At 45.0% G+C, this 19,823-nt stretch overlaps 1 protein-coding gene and 1 long non-coding RNA gene across 2 annotated transcripts; one reads left to right on the forward strand and one right to left on the reverse strand.

The window, feature by feature from the left end:
• Positions 1–806: 806 nt before the first annotated feature.
• LOC137049723 (uncharacterized) lies at positions 807–17,394 on the forward strand. The gene is made up of 3 exons (XR_010899688.1): positions 807–1,070; positions 17,048–17,177; positions 17,282–17,394. It is a non-coding gene; the product is annotated as an uncharacterized lncRNA (long non-coding RNA).
• Positions 6,384–11,087, reverse strand: LOC137049919 (uncharacterized). The gene is made up of 2 exons (XM_067428665.1): positions 9,966–11,087; positions 6,384–6,654 (listed from the first exon to the last, which is right to left on the reverse strand). The coding sequence occupies exons 1-2, from the start codon at positions 11,085–11,087 to the stop codon at positions 6,652–6,654; spliced, it is 1,125 nt and encodes a 374-aa protein (XP_067284766.1). The 3' UTR covers positions 6,384–6,651.
• Positions 17,395–19,823: the final 2,429 nt, after the last annotated feature.

The raw sequence follows: 19,823 nt of genomic DNA on the forward strand, positions 1-19,823 counted from the left end.
AGCCTAATAAGTGGGATATCAACAACAAGACAAGATTTGATATTTGAAGTGATGCAGAGTTTATTTAGAATAAGAAAATCTGGAATAATGGTAAATTTCCTGTGGGTACCATCACATATGGGTTTAGACGGAAATGAGGAGGTAGATCATCTGGCTAAACAGGCTCTGAAGCATGCACAAATTGACATTAAGGTGACATTGAGTAAAGCAGAAGTAAAAGGGTTAATTGCAAATAAAACAAGAGAGAAATGGCAGAAGGAGTGGGATAGTGGATCAAAAGGTAGACACTTATATCATATTCAAGAGAAAGTAGGGCAAGAAAGAAGAAAGTTTGGCAGGAGGAAAGAAGATGTGTTAATGTCAAGAATGCGTCTAGGACATTGTGCATTAAATCAGGGTTTGTATAGAATGGGGAAACATGAAAATGGAAATTGTGATACATGTGGTAAAACAGAGTCAGTAGAGCATGTACTTATAGAGTGTGATGCATATGAAGGAGCAAGATTTAAGTTAAAACAAGCCTTAAGATCTCTTGGTATTAATCAGTTGTCTCTGCAGGGTCTGTTAGGAAATGAATCAAAAAAGTCTGGGATATTTCATGCGTTAGTTATTTTCTTAAAACAAACAAGACTGATCAATAGAATGTAGGATATTGTTGTAATTTTTTTCTTTTTCTTTTTTTTTTTCAAACTTCCAATCATTATGCGCTCCACACACCTATCCAGTAGGTGGCAGGAATGCACCATTTAAGTTGGTTTGCCAACTGCCATAAACTCCAAAAGAAGAAGAAGAAGGAGAACAAACAGTGAAACGCGTGTGAACAAAGCTTAAGACTTTAGAGAGAAAAACGATCTAATTTTGAGAGATAACTAGTAAACTACTACTAAACAAAGCATCTAAAAGTTAACTAAAGATTGATTACTGGTTTAATTTAAAAGTTTTGTGAAATAACTTACCTGTTACGGCCTTGTTGAACCGGAGCTTCGAGCCGAAGTTAGTTGAGTCATCACCATAGTTTGTGGTGTAATCTGGAGGAAAGATTAACAAACAGTGTTAATTCAAAGGGATCGGTGAGTTGTGGATTTATTTTCATGTGTGATGAATTACAAGAGTGTGTGTTGTATTCATATGTGTGTTGCAATGAAGTGATATGTTCATTGTTTATGAACTATGGCCTATGTTGTAAAAGGATGTTAAATGCTGGTGTGAAGAGTGAATACTGTTGAATGCTGCAAAAGAATGAGTTTATAAAAAAATGTATCCTGTTTGTACAGGCCAGTTTTTGTTGTATATGTTGAAGTTTGGATTTTCTACTGTGATTTGCGTGCATGGTGTGGATTTATCAAGCCGTGCTGAGAGAAGAGAAAGATGGCGAGCCCCCCAGACTGAATTTGGATCTTCTATTTTCCTATCTTCTTATCCACTTGGTAACGTTTTTTTCCCCTCCTTAACTCTGATGGACTGAGGTATATTTTTCTGAACTGAACTCATTGAATGGACTGAGGTGAACATAACTCCTATTAATTCATTTCAAATACGAACTTGATTATAGTTGATTATATTGTATTTTGTCTGCCTGTGATGTAATGGAGACTCAAGCAATTGCACTCCTCAGGGTGCATGTTGTGCGTCTAATATTCCGTGTTAAGGAACATAAGTTCTTTGACATAGAAATTCCACTTCCTCTTTGTCAAAATCAATCAGCTGTATGCTGTTGCTTGCCTACTGGTGAGTTATGAACAGTGTTGGGAGTAACGCATTACAAAAGTAATACATTACAGTAACTTATTACTTTTTGCTGTAACGCAGTAGTGTAAGGCATTACTAATCAATTTTCAGTAATATTTTACTCGGTACATTTCCAGTAACGCTTGCGTTACCCCCAATCCCCCCCCCGAAAAAAAATACAATAAAACGAAAAAGGAAAAAAAGCCGCGATACATTAACGCATGAAAAATGCAAGTTATTACCTGTTCATGGTCATTCAATAGCCGCGTGTGGTGTCCAGGTTAGTAATTAAATACTAAATGACAGCTTCTGATATATTTTTGTATAGCGATTTACTTTATTTTCCTTCAATTCAGTACTTCAATTCATCTCCTTCTTGCTGGTGTACATTTGGATATGGTGTGACATAGTCCAGTGAAGGCGTAGGCCTACGTGTTTATTGCGGATTTTACAGAAGTGCCGCAGGCATGATTTCAGCCTGTGCTCGCGCTGGCCAGTGGAAAAGTGGCTAAAGAAGGTTTAAAGGCTCTGTCGTTTCAAAGAATAGCACAACAACAAGCGCGTCGAAGGACGGACGAGAGACAAGGCGCGCGCTGCTGAGTCAAACTATAGGCCTAATGCCTATAAACGATGTTAATTAACAAAGATTCGGGAGGAGGGCTTTCAGATAATTGACACAGGTGGATAGCACTCAGCTAATCAACGAGAGGTGCATATATATACACTGCAGTCTTACCTCCATTCTGTTGACAGTTTATCAGCACGGGCGGCCTTTCCGACCATTCGCCCCGCCTGCCAGCCCCCTCACGCTGTCTACGGCTCCGCACGCCTCTTGAAGCAGTTCTACAATGCTAAAATCTTTTTCTTTCAAAATTATAAGCTACCTCAAACCCCCTATTTGGGCCGCGTCGATCAGCATTCACGAAATTCAGGACGCTGGCTCCAGAGGCGGACAAATTCCCAACTCCAGTACCTCACTATTCGCAACTAATATTCCCGTAACCCACCCGCTAAGACCCCTCCTCAATGCATCGCTCGATGCCATCCTCCAAGTGATGTCTCCTAGGACCCTCCAATCCTATGTGACCGCTTGGAGAAATTTTAGAGCATTCCACATCTCCTATAACATACCGTTCCCCGATTTTACTCTCCTTTTAATCACCTCGGTTATTTCCCACCTCAATACTATAAAAGGCCTCCATGTCGGGTCCATTAAAGGTTACCTGAGCGGCATTCAGTTTTCCACAAACTGATGTATGGCGCTCCTTCTCAGGAGATAAATAACTCTCAAACCTCCCTCGTGATCAAGGGATTCAAAAATCTCAGCCCACCCGTCCCGACACCAGACAACCTATAACATTAGACATCCTCAACAAATGTATCCGTACCCTACGCACAGGCTACCAACCTCTCAATACCGCCCGGACACTCGATTCCAAATTTATCCTTGCCTTTTCTCGGGTTTCTCAGATGCTCAGAACTCGCTATCACTTCAAAATTCGACCCTAAAAGCCATATCACCATCTCAGACTTATCAGTACTAGATGGAGAAACAATCTCCAATGGAGAAATTCCCAAGCGGCCGACGCAATTAATCTCCCAGTCAAACACTCATGCTGTTCTTTCATGTTTTTCAGTGAGTCCCCGGGAAGTTCCCACGCAGCACAAAAGAGAGTGGAATGTTCCCACGCAGCACAAAAGAGAGTGGAATGTTTCCACGCAGCACAAAAGAGAGTGGAATGTTTCCACGCAGCACAAAAGAGAGTGGAATGTTTCCACGCAGCACGAAAGAGTGGAATGTTTCCACGCAGCACGAAAGAGTGGAATGTTTCCACGCAGCACGAAAGAGTGGAATGTTTCCACGCAGCACGAAAGAGTGGAATGTTTCCACGCAGCACGAAAGAGTGGAATGTTTCCGAGCAGCACGAAAGAGTGGAATGTTTCCGAGCAGCACGAAAGAGTGGAAAGTTTCCACGAAGCGTGAAAGAGTGGAAAGTTTCCACGAAGCGTGAAAGAGTGGAAAGTTTCCACGAAGCGTGAAAGAGTGGAAAGTTTCCACGAAGCGTGAAAGAGTGGAAAGTTTCCACGAAGCGTGAAAGAGTGGAAAGTTTCCACGAAGCGTGAAAGAGTGGAAAGTTCTCACGAAGCGTGAAAGAGTGGAAAGTTTCCACGAAGCGTGAAAGAGTGAAAAGTTTCCACGAAGCGTGAAAGAGTGAAAAGTTTCCACGAAGCGTGAAAGAGTGGAAAGTTTCCACGAAGCGTGAAAGAGTGGAAAGTTTCCACGAAGCGTGAAAGAGTGGAAAGTTTCCACGAAGCGTGAAAGAGTGGAAAGTTTCCACGCAGTAAGGAAATGTTTTATTGTTGTTGTTTCTCTCATATTTCTCTTTTCCCATTTTTCTTCTTTTAGACAATCTACCACCTTCGCACACCAAACCAACATCAGGGGCCCCCTGGTCAAGCAACCGGGCCCTTTCCCGAATGCCAGCCCGCCAAGCTCAGCTTTTTGGGGGGTAATTAGCCAGGCGGCTGTCCTATGCTCTCTGCATTTTGGGGGGTACTCTGGGTTCGGGCCAAGTTCGAGCTCGAATCGCTCCCCCTGGACAGCACGCCAAATACGCATTTATATTACTCTATATAATTATATGTAAGTGTGAACTCGTGAAACGATGTTAATTAACAAAGATTCGGGAGGAGGGCTTTCAGATAATTGACACAGGTGGATAGCACTCAGCTAATCAACGAGAGGTGCATATATATACACTGCAGTCTTACCTCCATTCTGTTGACAGTTTATCAGCATCCCTCCTCCACCCCGTCTCCACATTTTGCTCTTTTAGTTCTAACCACTTACACGAAGGGGGGGGGTACTCTGGGTTCGGGCCAAGTTCGAGCTCGAATCCCTCCCCCTGGACAGCACGCCAAATACGCATTTATATTACTCTATATAATTATATGTAAGTGTGAACTCGTGAAACAACACTTGGGTTAAGATGACAGAATAAGACTACTGCACACCGTGACACCGTCGTTTAGATTTTTTATAGTAATACAGTAATTTAGTTCAGTTAGAGAACAGGCCGTTCAAATAAAAACGGAAGGTGTCTGCTGCATGATGTGAACGTGTGATCGTGAGCTGACAGATGATCGCGGAAGATTTCAAAGTGAAATGTAAAAGCGCCTATTAAAGGGGGTTTGTCATTGTGTTGTGTATTTCATTAAGAATAATATTCTAATTTTAAACCGAAACTAAAATCTGCTTGGCCGCACGTGAGCGCGCATTTACTAAGGAGTTGTCATTCATGGTGTGCGCGCACTGGCGCGTTTTCAGTTCATATGGAAGCTTAACTTTTATAGGAATTCATTGAAAGCACTCGCTTTGCATCCGCTCCCGTTATTAATGCCCAAGCGGTAGTGCGCATGTTCCTTTCGGTTAAATAGATTAGTGATTTAAAAGCCCAGATACCGGTGATGTCATCACACTTTGATTAACCGGTGGGAAAATGTCCCCACCGTCTCATTCCTACTGTACATTCGTGAGATGGATGCGCATTGCTTAGTTTATCAGAGATAAGGACAAGAACGTAGGCTAGTCAAATGCAAATGCAGTCAAATACAACCTTTTTCTAAAACCAAAATAACTATCTCGCAACTATGTTGCAACAATAAGAAAAGAACAAATGCGCATATTGTCAGAACTTAGAGTTTACACAGTTCTGTTGTGTCTATGAACAGAAGCTGTTCCCAGATATTGCCAGATAATCACTTTACCTCTAAAATAATATAACAGAGTTGGATCGTCATGATTTCTTGCATTGTCTTGAGCATTCACTTTTTTGCCAGTTCTCTATTGTTAGCCTGGATGGCCCATGTCATTATGCTTCATCATATCGCCTTCTACTGGATGTAAAATGCTCTCTGCCTACATTTTAGAATGTTAAGAGCTACTTCTGAAGTTATTTTGGTGAAAGTAACTCAAAAGTAATACAGGAGTAATGTAACGCATTACAATTCTGAGACAGTAATATTGTAATGTAATGAATTACTTTTAAATAGCAGTAATAAGTAATCTATAATATATTACAGTTTGGAAGTAACTTGCACAACACTGGTTATGAAAACGGGCCTCTTGTAAAGGCTTTCGCAAAGAAGCCAGCTTGTGTTCTGTGAGAAGCACATATTGTGTCTGTAAATAGCTTTTTTTTGCCACTGTTACAATATATAGTTTTTTTAAGCCACTTTAAAGGTCCACTGAAATCAAAATTTAAGTTTTTTTTTAGCTTTTAGTATGACTGTGTTAGCCTTAAAGTTATGAATAAGCTGGTATGTTCCAAAACTATGACAATTTGCAATTAGGAGATTTTGGTGACATCATCGCAGACTTCACTTTCTCATCAAATCTTCTGTCCAATCAAAATGCTCTCTAGAATCTAAAGCCCGCCCTACAGTGCTGAAGCTGTGGCTGCAATCGGTCAGTTGTTAACACATTTACTAATTTCTACAAGGTGAAAGGCACATAGAGGCACATAGCACACTATATATGTGATAGGAAACGATTCAGTGTAAATATGCTTTTATTTGAGGCAAATAAAGTCTGTTTTAAAGTCCGGATATCTAATCAGCCACTCTAAAGATGAGCTTCTGAAATTTTTTATAAGATTGTAGTAAAGTTCGATATAAGGAGGAAGGAAGAGGACAAGGGGTCGGCTGGACGGTTGATGCTTGCTCTTTATTTTCTCAATAAACTTTGTCAACACACACAGTCAAGTGTGAAATCTCATAACACGATCTCTCGATCACTTCCGGGTCGGCACTTCCGGGTTCCGGTTTCTCAGTCTCTGAACATGGGGGTTCGCATCAACCGTCCGGGTTCTCTCTCTCCTCGATCTCCGGTTCCACTGCTGTTTTATCCCCTCTCCGCGCTCATTACTAGAACAAGAGACAGGTGTTATTAATCTGCTTCCAACCCACTCACGTACCGCTTGTCCCGCGGCTCTCTCTCCCGCTGCAGACCTCGCTGAACCACGCCCCCCTTGCCACATACCCCCACCGCCCGACTCAGGCCGGGGAGCCGTCCGGCCTGCAGCCCCCCCCCCCCCATTTCTGGAGAGGAAGTCGGCCACAGCCATCTGAGCACCCGGCCTGTGGACCACCTGGAACTTAAAAGGCTGAAGAGCTAGATACCAACGGGTGATCCGCGCGTTGGTATCCTTCATGCGGTGGAGCCACTGGAGAGGAGCGTGGTCCGAACAGAGGGTGAACTCCCGCCCCAGAAGGTAATAGCGGAGGGTGAGAACGACCCACCTGATGGCAAGGCACTCTTTTTCGATGGTGCTGTACTTAGCCTCTCTCTTCGAGAGCTTACGGCTAATGTACAGCACCGGCCGCTCTCCCCCCTCCACCTCCTGGGCCAGGACTGCGCCCAGCCCCCTGTCCGACGCGTCAGTCTGCAACAGAAAAGGGAGAGAAAAGTCAGGGGAGTGTAAAAGCGGCCCGCCACATAGAGCAGCCTTAACTCGGGTGAAGGCCTGCTGGCACGGCTCCGTCCATTGGACCGTATCTGGTAGCCCCTTTTTAGTAAGGTCAGTCAGGGGGCTGGTGAGGTCCGAATAATTTGGTATAAACCGTCTATAATATCCCGCCAGCCCCAAGAACTGCCTTACCTCCTTTTTGGTCTTGGGCCTCGGGCAGGTCGCAATTGCGGCGGTCTTATCAATTTGGGGACGCACCTGCCCATGACCCAAGTGGAAGCCCAGATACCTTACCTCCACCCGCCCAATTGCACACTTCTTCGGGTTGGCCGTGAGCCCCGCTCCCCTCAACGACCTCAAGACCGCCCGGACATGCTGCATATGCCGCTGCCAATCGTGACTGTAAATCACGATGTCGTCCAGGTAGGCAGCAGCATATGCGGCATGGGGACGCAAAATCCTGTCCATGAGGCGCTGAAAGGTAGCGGGTGCCCCGAACAAACCGAAGGGAAGCGTGACGAATTGGTGCAATCCGAACGGCGTGGTGAAGGCTGTTTTTTCTTTGGACAATGGAGACAAGGGGATCTGCCAATAGCCCTTCGTTAAGTCCAATGTCGAATAAAATCGAGCCGTGCCCAGCCGATCAAGCAACTCGTCAACCCGCGGCATTGGATACGCGTCGAATTTCGACACTGCGTTCACCTTGCGGTAGTCCACACAGAACCTGACCGAGCCGTCGGTTTTAGGGACCAAAACGATCGGGCTCGCCCAGTCACTGTTGGACTCCTCTATTACTCCCATATCGAGCATTGCCCCTAATTCTTCCTGAACTACTTTTTTTTTGTGTTCAGGTAAACGATACGGCCGGCTGCGAACTACCACGCCCGGCTCGGTCTCGATATGGTGCTGAATTAAGTCGGTACGTCCCGGTAGGGGCGAGAACACATCGGCGAATTCCGCCTGTAGTTTTGAGAGATCAGTGAGTTGGGACGGTGAGAGGTGATCTCCCCCAGGGGCCAGTGCGACCGATTGTGCTTTGATGCTCGCCTCTGGCCCGAGATCATCCTCTCCCCCGATCACTGTCGCCAACAACACTGATTCGACCTCATTCCATTTCTTCAGGAGATTGAGGTGATATATTTGCCGTGCTCCGTTCCTATCGGACCGTATCACTTCATAATCGAGGTCTCCAACCTGTCGAGCGACCTCAAACGGCCCCTGCCATTTCGACATTAATTTAGAGCTCGATGTCGGGAGTAATACAAGCACTTTCTCTCCCGGTGTGAATTTGCGTAGTCTCGTACCCCTGTTATACGACCGGCTTTGGCGGTCCTGGGCTTGTAACAAATTCTCCCTAGATAGCCGCCCCAACGTGTGGAGTTTTGTTCGCAAGTCCAGCACATATTGAATTTCGTTTTTGGCCAAAGAAGGCCCCTTCTCCCAAGTTTCTCGTAGGACGTCCAGCACCCCCCGGGGCTGTCGTCCGTAGAGAAGCTCGAAGGGGGAAAACCCCGTGGAGGCTTGCGGGACCTCTCGCACAGCGAATAAGAGGGGTTCTAACCACCGATCCCAATTTTTGGCGTCTTCCTGTACGAATTTACGGATCATGGATTTAAGAGTGCGATTAAATCGTTCGACCAAGCCGTCTGTTTGTGGGTGATAGACGCTTGTCCGAATCGATTTGATGCCCAATAACCCGTATAATTCGCTTAACGTGCGTGACATAAACGCCGTGCCTTGATCAGTGAGGATTTCCTTCGGAATCCCCACTCGGGAGATTAGACGAAACAGTGCGTCCGCAACACTCTTCGCCGAGATGTTGCGGAGAGCCACTGCTTCCGGATATCGTGTTGCGTAGTCCACGATAACTAGCGCAAAACGATGTCCGCGTGCGGATCGCTCTAATGGCCCAATGAGGTCCATCGCAATTCTCTCGAAGGGGACCTGCATTAATGGAAGGGGGCGCAATGGCGCTTTTGGGGAGGCCAGGGGATTCACCAACTGACATTCAGGACAAGACGCGCACCACCTGCGCACATTGTCGTGAATGCCTGGCCAAAAAAATCGGGTCATTAAACGATTCAGCGTGGCCGCCTGTCCCAGGTGGCCCGCCATAGGGTTAGAGTGAGCCGCCTGGAAAAGCATTTCCCGGCGGCTCTTTGGTACTAACAACTGGGTTGTATCCACTTTTGTCTGAGCGTCTTGGGTCACTCGATACAACCTATCCTTAATTATGGCAAAATAAGGATACGTGACGGGCAAGGCGGGTTGAAGGGACTGACCGTCGATCGTGCGGACCTGGTGGAAAGCATGTTTGAGGGTATCGTCTTGAGACTGCTCCAGAGGGAAGTCATCGCGGTCCGAGAGAATCAGTCTCTCGACCCCGCTCGGTTCCTCTGAAGCAGTTCCCGAGGGTCCCGTATCAGTCTCACCAACCTGCACTCGCACCGCCCCGTTCCTAGCCTTGTTCCCCCAAGCGGCATCCGCGCATATCGACCCCAATAACGCCGGAAAGGCGGGCCAATTTGTCCCCAGAATTAGCGGATGCCGGAGGTGGGGACTAACCGCCACCTCAACACTATGATTTTCTCCCCTAAACTGTATCGTGACTGGGACAACCGGATATTCCACCACATCCCCGTGCACACACCGCACCTTAACCATGCGGCTTGTATCCAATGCCCCAGGCTGCATCAGGCTTTGATGGATCGAGGTTTGGTTACAGCCTGAATCCACCAAGGCCGGATATGTACCCCCCTTGATACTCACAGGAACTTGGTACTCTCCTGCTTGATCAGGGGTGGTCCGCTGAACGTCCGGGACCCGGATCATTGTCCCGATGTCCATCATTGGACATCGGTCCACAAAATGGTCCGGGTCGCCGCACCGCCAGCAGGCCAGCCCAGGCCTGCCCGCCGCCCCTGCGGCGGGGAGTGGGTTGGAATATGAGCGCGGAGGGGGGGTGGAACCGGAACCGTTATCCCCGCCCGACCCCAGCAGCCCCGCCCCCCTGGGCGGGGCCCTCGAACTCCCGTACTGCCCTGGGCCCATTCCACCCCGGCCTCTGGGGGGAATGCGAGGGGGCCCTGGAGGGCGGGACCTAGGGAGAGGGACAGGGTGAGAAGGAGAGACAGAGGGGGGAGAGAGAGAGGGAGAGGTTAGTCGGGGTTCGCCGACCCCTGGGCACGCCACCAGATGGTCCTCCGCCAGGTTGATGGCCGTCGTCAGCGACGTGGGCCGGTGGCACTGGACCCACTCGGCGGTCTTCTTGGGTAGCCGAGTGATGAACTGCTCCAGTACCACCAGATCGACGATGTGGTCCACGTCGCTTCCACCGGCCAATAGCCATTTGCGGCAGGCGTCCCGGAGCTGGTGGGCCATCGCGAAGGGCCGGCCGGTCTCCCCCCACTCCAGCGAGCGGAAACGCTGACGGTGCTGTTCGGGGGTCCGACCGACCCGCTGGATGATGGCCCTCTTCAGATCTTCGTAATCCAGGAGGTTCGCCACCGGCAGTTGTTGGGCGGCCGCCTGGGCTTCTCCGGTGAGCAGTGGAATAAGGCGCACCGGCCACTGTGCCCGGGGCCACCCGCAGGCCTCCGCCGCTTTTTGAAACAGGTCAATGAAGGCCTCGGGATCGTCTTGTGGCCCCATCTTGTGTAGGGGCACGTGGACCGGTGCGCTGGCGAGCCCGGCGGCTTCGGTGCGAACCTCCCGGTCTATCCAGCTCCGGAACCTCTCGCGGTCCTCTTGCTGGCCGCGGACGATGGCCTCGAATCGGCGCTCCTGGTCCACCCGCAGTTCCAGCATGGACTGATGTTGTTCCTGGTGGAGGGCCGCGAGAGAGGTGATAATGTCCGCAAACGGCGTGGCGGAGGGCGTTGGAGTAGTCATGGCGGCGGCGCGGTCCTACTTCCTCCCGGGTTTCGCCACCACTGTAGTAAAGTTCGATATAAGGAGGAAGGAAGAGGACAAGGGGTCGGCTGGACGGTTGATGCTTGCTCTTTATTTTCTCAATAAACTTTGTCAACACACACAGTCAAGTGTGAAATCTCATAACACGATCTCTCGATCACTTCCGGGTCGGCACTTCCGGGTTCCGGTTTCTCAGTCTCTGAACATGGGGGTTCGCATCAACCGTCCGGGTTCTCTCTCTCCTCGATCTCCGGTTCCACTGCTGTTTTATCCCCTCTCTGCGCTCATTACTAGAACAAGAGACAGGTGTTATTAATCTGCTTCCAACCCACTCACGTACCGCTTGTCCCGCGGCTCTCTCTCCCGCTGCAGACCTCGCTGAACCACGCCCCCCTTGCCACAAAGATTAAGCCAAAAAGTGAGATAATGACAACAAACAAGTAAAAACAACAGAGGAACAACCTGGACTCGGGTTGACTTTTTAATAAAAGAAAGAAGACTGGAACCTGTGGATTAGTGTCTGACTGCTGGATCACCACTCTATCAGCTAACTGCAGATTTTCCTCCAAAACGCACAAGGATTTTTTTTTTAAGGAACAACAGCTGAAAAACACCACACAATTGTTGATCTCCAGTTACTTAACAGAGAGGTGAGCTCAATCTGACAAAAAACTGTACATTTTGATGTTATTCTAGTAAAATCACTGATCACTAAAAGCTAAAGTAAGCTCCAGTTTTGTCTTGGTGCCCAGTCTGATCACCATGGTGACCCTGATCACAGAGTGCAGGGAGGTGTCTTACCCAGAGAAGTGCAGAAGTGTTCAGGCCCCAAAAAAACACAAGGAGAAAACTCTGAGACAACCCTGATCTTTTGTATGCTGACTACATTCAATTAAACAAGAAAAAAAATCAAGAACGACCCAATTTTCTACACCACTCTGATTACTGCATAGAAAAACAGCGATCTGTGAGGAATACAAGCACATTTTTAAAGAAGGAATCGTCGAGGTGGAAGATTAACTATATAGCCCCGTTTCCACCACAGGAACTTTACCCAGGAACTAGGAACTTTGGGTGGTACTTCGTGTGTTTAGACCGCAGGAACCAGGGTATAAATGAAGTTCCGGGGAAATATTTCCCCCTCCAAACGGCCCTGCTCGCGAGGTAGTACTTTTTCAAAGTTCAGGAACTTTCGAGGGCGGGACTTGGGCGCTGAACACGCTGATTGGTTGAGCTCAGGCAGCATTTTATTTCAACTCTGCATTTTTAAAAGTCTTTTGCGAGGTTCGGTCTACGTTCAGTAATAATCAGTCTTACACGCCGCGCTCATGTTGACAAGAGAGGAAAGTAAATTTTTCTGAGGGGTTAACTTTTTATTTCGTAAGTTATGAAGATAATGTTGGAGTAATGAGACAGCGTATATTGCCCCAGGCAGTTTTTACTTTAACTGCGCCTGACAGAAGAATTTTTTTTTCTCAGATGATTATTTAAACAAATAAATAGCTTATAATATAATACTGTATTAGTCCTGGTGGCCGTTTAGAGTTGCTATGGCTTCAGTTAACACATTCCAGCTGCTGGAGAAAACAGCGTTGACATTTTTGATGCGGCAGACAAACTGCTTATGTGACAAAATGATTGCGATTGAAAGTCATCACATGTAAACACCAGATCGGTTTAGATAACGTCTCATGTAAACAGTTCACTAAATCTTTCAATCGGTACACACAAAAATGATTACTGTCCGCTAGGGCTGTCATTTTTGAAAAAAATCTAATTGAACGGAATTAAAATATCAAGCAATGCATTCGAATATATTAAATTATCTACAACGCCGTCATCTCCAGCAGCTGGAATGTGTTTACGGATGCCATAGCAACTCTCAACGGCCACCAGGACTTACGGTTTTATAAAAGCTATTCATTTGTTGTAAAGTGTAATAATCATCTCAGAAAAAATAAATTCTAATGTCAGGCGCAGTTGAAGTAGTTAATGATTGTTTGCTTACATAGGCGTAGGGACAGTGTCATTATGCCAACATTATCTTCATAACTTCTTATGAAATAAAAAGTTTATCCCTCAGAAAAATGTATTTTCCTCTCTTGTCATGCTTGGTGAAGGCGCGCGCTGTGTATATCACATAAGGACGCACACTCAAAAGTAATCCGGTCAGGTCATGGTGAAATGTTTAGTTTGATCGATTCATGAAAAGGTTTATCCACCCATCTCAAAACGATTACAATTTCATTCAGTTTGGGCATTTTTATTACGATTGAGGTGTTTATATGGAGCATTTTCCTTCAGATTGGACTTTTAAACTACAGTGCTCCATGTAAACGCACCGACAGTAAAAAAAATTGCGCTACATGGCACTTTAAAAACCGGATAGTTTATTTATAGTTCGATTACGGATATTTCACGTCATCTTCGAATGGATATTCGAATATTGAATAAAAAGTGACAGCCTTGTCTGTCACTGGCTTGGAGGAGCAGTACTCGCAGTCCTACATCACCAGACTAATTTGCCTAATCTTCTCGGAACTTTATCGCGGTCGAAACGCAGACAGCTGCAGGTCTGGGGGGGAGAAAAGTTCCTGTAGAAAAGTTCCTGGTACAAATTGTTCCGGGTAATTTTGGTGGAAAAGGGGCTTATGTAAAGATTAAATGCTGGACACAGACAACCCTATTCTCACCATAATCTACTATACTAAAGGCACCTTCCTCATGTAAGGCAATGAGGCAAGCCTGAACTTATTTGAGGAGATCTTTCCCCTGCTGAAAGCCAGAGGAGAGGAGGAGACAAACGAGCCTCATGCAGACAACATAGACTCTGAGGAGGACGTCCCAGCGATTCTTTCACCTACACCGAATCTGACCGTCCACTGAGAGACAGTTTAGCTTTTTTGGAACTAGACTTCACTGAATTCAGAGAACACTCAAGTCAAACTCTCAGACACACAACACAAACATTTACGGTAACGTAGACTAACCATGTTCCGTACACTTTTCGCTATTCACCGCACGGCAACGTCTACTCCTCCGCACTTGAGAGTCAGACAAGCATGTTTGTGTGATCATTCCCTGGGTGGATACCCATTGGACAGTCCACACTTTGATTTAATGTCTTTTGTACAGAGCCCCGCACATGACATGCAAAAAATAAAGGTAAATAGTGCGCACTATTTACTATTTCGTTCCCTCGATCTATTAAAGGGTTACTTCAGCGATTAGCATATGGCTTTGTATCAGTAGAAACCCTGGAGAATATTCAAATTATTGTGCTTTCCCCCCTCATATCTTCCTGAGATAAGAGATTTATGCATTTTATTTCTGGAAAAATTCCTCCTATGATGCAAAATGACGATTTTTGCATCATAGGAGGAATGTTTGCCCAGAGGCTAAAGACTACAGCCAGCAGAGGGAGCCATTTTCGCATGTTTTGAATCCGGCATTGGGGGATGGGAGATTACACTCAGCTTGCAGGAAGAGCTCAGCTTGCAGACAGGATCATTTAAACGGAGCTATGGTGAGCAGCAATGTAAGTCTTTTAACTTCTCAAATTCATTTCTATGAAAGTTAAGCTTGCAAAGGCATTAACTGAAACACGCCAGATTGAACTCGAGTTGTGAATGTATGCTGCGAGTGTAGTCGCGATTACCTCAGCTCTCATCACTCGTGCAGTTAGTGCTCAGTGCTGTGAGACTCGCGCGGTGACTCATTATATTGAACAGACACGTTCAGTTTTTAATTGTAGTGTCTTCTCTAACTCAGTCACTGTAATGAAGTTGGTGGCGTTGGGAATGGCCTCACAGGGTAGCGAAGCATTCTGGGAACTGTAGTCTTTCATCCCCATGGGACAAAAATACATTTTCTGTCTTTTCTCAGTCTAGAAGACACCAAATTCAAAAATAATTTCACATTTCTACTGCATTGATGACCCAGTTTAAATACAGATTCATCTTCCCAGCGCTGAAGTACCCCTTTAATTGTGCGCACGATTTATAAATCGAGGGAACGAAATAGTAAAACGTGCTGAAGGGGGATTCTAAAATCCACTGCCGCTTCAATATACCTGTATATATTTATATCCTAATTAACTTCATAATCAAAACCTTAATTAATATTTATCTTCCTATATTACCTATATTATAATGATTCTTTCCAGTTATGATTTTGCTTTTAGTTTCTAGTTTTCTAAAGTGTGTATTTGGTCTCTGAGGAGTGACTGAGGGTCTGGCCTAGAGATGTGTGATGTGTCACTAAACACTGGCAACAAGGTCTTGTGTTTAGATTTTCGAGGTATCACACACCCCTAACATGTCAGGAGTGCAGTAACAGCGTTTGCTCACTTAGCCCGGCTTCCAGATATGAAATATGGAATTGTCTTTCATTTAATTTGTTTTATTCCTTTTATATTTCCTTTTACTGAAACACTAAAGACTCAAGATGAATATTGCTTGTACTATTGTGTGTCCCTCTCACTGAAAGAAAGCACATGTTATCAGTATGTTTTGGTTAGAACTGGAGCTTAATCAGCTCCAACCTTGGAGAGACTGTGTATCTGTGCATGTGCACAATATTCTATGTTACAGATCAGAATGGTGTACAGTGGGCACCCTAAGAGATGGATGGACTTGTTGTTCTGGGCAAGCTGGCGCCTGCTCCAGATCGGGAAGGTTACTACGGGCCTGATTCTGGGGTGAAAGCGTCAACAAGTGACACGTCTATGGAAACGTGCATCAGATTAACTGACATGAGTGGAAATTTACCATGACTGTGCATAGTCTCTGAGCCAATCAGAACCATCCACATTGCAGTAATGACGTGGATAGACCTTGAAAACGGTATAACTGTTGGGACAATTGTATGTATGATAGGGCGAGGCAACGAGACGGTGAGAGAGGGAGCGCGGCCTACGAACTCCTTGGGAGACTTGAAGCTGGCTTCTGCTTTTGAAACTGCAAACTATTCTAAGTAAATTTTTCTTTTAATTAATTGCAATCCTGACTCTGTCTTCATTTCTTCACTACTGGTCCTGGGTCATAAGCTGTTAACCCCTAACAGTGCGCACGATTTAGCCTACAAGTTTTTTACTGCATGTCATGTGTGGGGCTCTGTACTTTTGGACCAATAGTATATGAGAAAAGTTGGGAAAAGTACCTCCTCAGCACCTGTACGGAAGATGATGAGTTTTAACGATGTTCCGTACAGGCTTACAATGATTTTCCATACGGAGCGCATAACTTGATTTCTACTTCGAAAATGGACAATTAACGGATCGATTTTGGGCTGTTTATTTGAAGGAAACATCGTTTAAAAAATAATAAAGGTGAATACCTTTTTATTTGGTTAAAATGTAAGTTAATTGCTGCTTTAATAAGCTAGAAGACCATGCGAGTTAGGCATGATTGTGTCGTGATGTTCATTATGAAACATGTGAAACGTTAGTGAATAAAGACAGAAGAAGGGCAAATAATTTGGATTGATTTAAAATATTTAATGATTAACAACAACAAATGTGAGAACTTCAAACTATAAATAAGGATGTGTGTGGCACAGCTCACACTGGACCCAATCATCAATGTCCTCATCTCCAGAGCCAGGTGGGACCACTCTACGGCAGAGAACGCAGTGTTCTCCACCATCTTCAGTCGTAGGAGTTGCTTGAGTTCTTTGCCTTTTGGCCTCCTGGGCTTGTCTTTTTTTTCTTCTTTCCCTTCCTTCCTTGCGCTTTCTCTTTTCTTCCTTCTCTTTCTCCTCAGCTTCTTTTTCTACCAGCATGTTATAATTCTGGTCACTGGTGATGACACTGACTGGCAATGGAATGCGACACCTCAACTTCTCCTTCCTCTCCAGACCTGGACTCATGAGGACATTAGCCAGACTCTGGGATTATACCTGCTGCCACCAGGTAATTTTTGGGAGCCACTCTTTTACAGGTGGGGCAAGGTGTTTGAGTGGTGGAGGGAGTGACGGGAGCGCTGGATGATGTGGCGTGAGTCCTGGATGATGTGGCTGAAGGAGTTACGAATGGAGTGGCAGATGGGAGCACTCTCACCACCTTAGAAAGTAAAACATAAAAAATCTTTAGCACACTTGAAAAGAAATACAGATAGCTTAAAGGATGAATTATCATTGTATTAATGTTAAAATTACCTGGGTTGTGTCCACAGAACCCCTGGACAGAGGAAAGATCCCAGACTTGCGGAACCCAGCCTTGATGTTCTGGGCTGTGACAGCGGTGGGGGTACACATTTTTTAGGAGAGATGAAAAACTGCTTCTTCCCCACAAAAAGATCCCCACGAACCAGACCCATCCTGGAAGCCATGGTGGATAAAGCAGTCTTCAGCGGATTGAAGACCGCAATATCCAGGGGCTGAATGTGTGTGGTATGGGCAGGTAAGCATAGAAAATGGTAAATGGACTGCATTTATATAGCGCTTTTATCCAAAGCGCTTTACATTTTTGCCTCACATTCACCCATTCATACACCGACGGCGATGTCAGCCATGTAAGGCGCCATCCAGCTCGTCGGGAGCAGCTGGGGTTAGGTGTCTTGCTCATGGACACTTCGACACTTGGTCAGGTGGAACCGGGGATTGAACCACCAACCTTCTGGTTTGTAGACAACCTACATGAACCACTGAGCCACTGCCGCCCCTTTGGGGCCAATTCTTCAATGGCCTGTGGTGTACTACCATGAACTCTGGTTCGGTCCAGGGAATCTGCCGTCCCTAATGTCAGCTCAGAATGGCGGGCCTTAAATCTGGACCACCAAACATCACTCTGCCCCTTCTCCAGGTTCACTGTGGTAGTCTGGGATCCGCCACTCTCCTTTATGATACCAACATGGAGCACTTTGACCAGGGAGCATGTAATTGGGAACCCATGGTCCACCATCCAGAAAATAAACAAAATGAGGGCCTCCTCCTCTGCAGAAGTTCTAATCCACTGTCAGATATAGACATATACACACACACACACACACAGGTTACTGAAAACACAATGAAGTACACACCAACAGTCTCTGGAGAAAAGGACACCTGACAGTTAGTGTCAGGAGCATTGACGGGAGGATCAGTCTTGCGAATGTCATCAGCTGTAGAGGATAAAAACAACATAAATCAATATTTATAACACTCAAATTTGTCACAAGACCTGGTTACCAGCCTGAAGTGGTGCAAGCTCACTGTTTAACACATAGCTATAGAGAAATACTAGTACTTTTTAATTCCCAAACCCTAACGTGGACAGTGATTACAGTCTGTGATCTGCCTATAAGGTGTCATACATGATGACAGCAAAAAAAGAAACAAGATGGGTGGCCAATTGCCAACACACTCTGAAGAACAAACTGTTTTAAACACAGCCTTGCCAAGACCAATAACTTGCAAGAGATGTAGTATGATGGTAACCAGGTTAGATCATTTAACATAACCATATTGACAAGATTTCCTGCCAATGTCAATACAGCCCACAATTAAACAAATTTGTATACACAAATTATGCACCAAGACTAGTGACATCTTTAATTAATCTACTTTTTTCTGTCAGAAATCAAATGATTGGTTTGATTGTTTTCCTGACATATCAAGCTATACATAAATTATTTTGATTTCATACACTCATTACGGCCTAAAAATGTAGATTTTCAAAATATCTTGAATGAAAAACAATGTTGACCCTTATTTGACTGATTCCAGCTTGATCTTGGCCTCGCATAGACACTATTTCCACTAATGTCTCTTTTTCTCCATACCACCCTCGGCTCAGATGTCTTTACTGTTGCTGTAGCCTCCTCTTCTTGCAGCTCACCAAGAAGGTCATCAAGACTTTGTAGCTCATCCTCCAGTTCTTGATGATCTATATACTGATTATCTAAATATTGAGAGGGAGATATAGAGAGAGCTGCAGAGAGACTGATAAGTACAGGTTAACCAGACAGATGTGGCTCTTAAAAGTGCTTGTGTGTGTGTGCGTGTGTGGTACTGATAATAGTAATTTTTCATTAAATAAAATAAGTTTTGCTCTATTTTGCAAACAAAAATAGTTCCAAACAAAGCAACAGTGCATATATAATATATATATATATATATATATATATTCAAGAATCAGTAAATAAATTATGACAGCATTAGATATTACATTAATTATAGAGATTTAAAAATTGTGATTTGCCACAATGTTGTAGTTATGAATGAATTGGTATTGTTATTCTAGATTTACTTGCATACATTTTGCATGGATTTTAAACAATTACTGGGAAGGAAAACAAACCAATCTGGCAACACCGTTCTTCATCTGAGCGTATAATGTTAAGCTAATAAATGAGCTAATGTAATACAAAAAAATCTTACATTCCCTTTATGTACCTTGCATGATTATATGCGGCAAACATTACCTTGAATTCAATTAACTAACTTTGATACACTGCACATGGGGTGCAGCATGCTATATTTTTGTCTTCTATCATTTACCATCATAAGAACTTGCCACAGTATACATCTAAAGTTTCTAAACGCAGCTCCTTGTATTGATTCAATAGTTGCTGATGTGTAAATGTCAGAATAATATCCATCTCTATTTATTAACTCTTCTATTTACCGAGTGGAAAATCAATGGACCTTGGGATCTCCCCATACAGTGACGTCTTCGTTATTAATTTAGAGGATTTAATAATAATAAAAAAATAACTAAACTCATTACACAGCAGT

The sequence above is a fragment of the Pseudorasbora parva genome, chromosome 20 (assembly GCF_024679245.1).
Source record: "Pseudorasbora parva isolate DD20220531a chromosome 20, ASM2467924v1, whole genome shotgun sequence".
Classification (NCBI taxonomy): domain Eukaryota; kingdom Metazoa; phylum Chordata; class Actinopteri; order Cypriniformes; family Gobionidae; genus Pseudorasbora; species Pseudorasbora parva.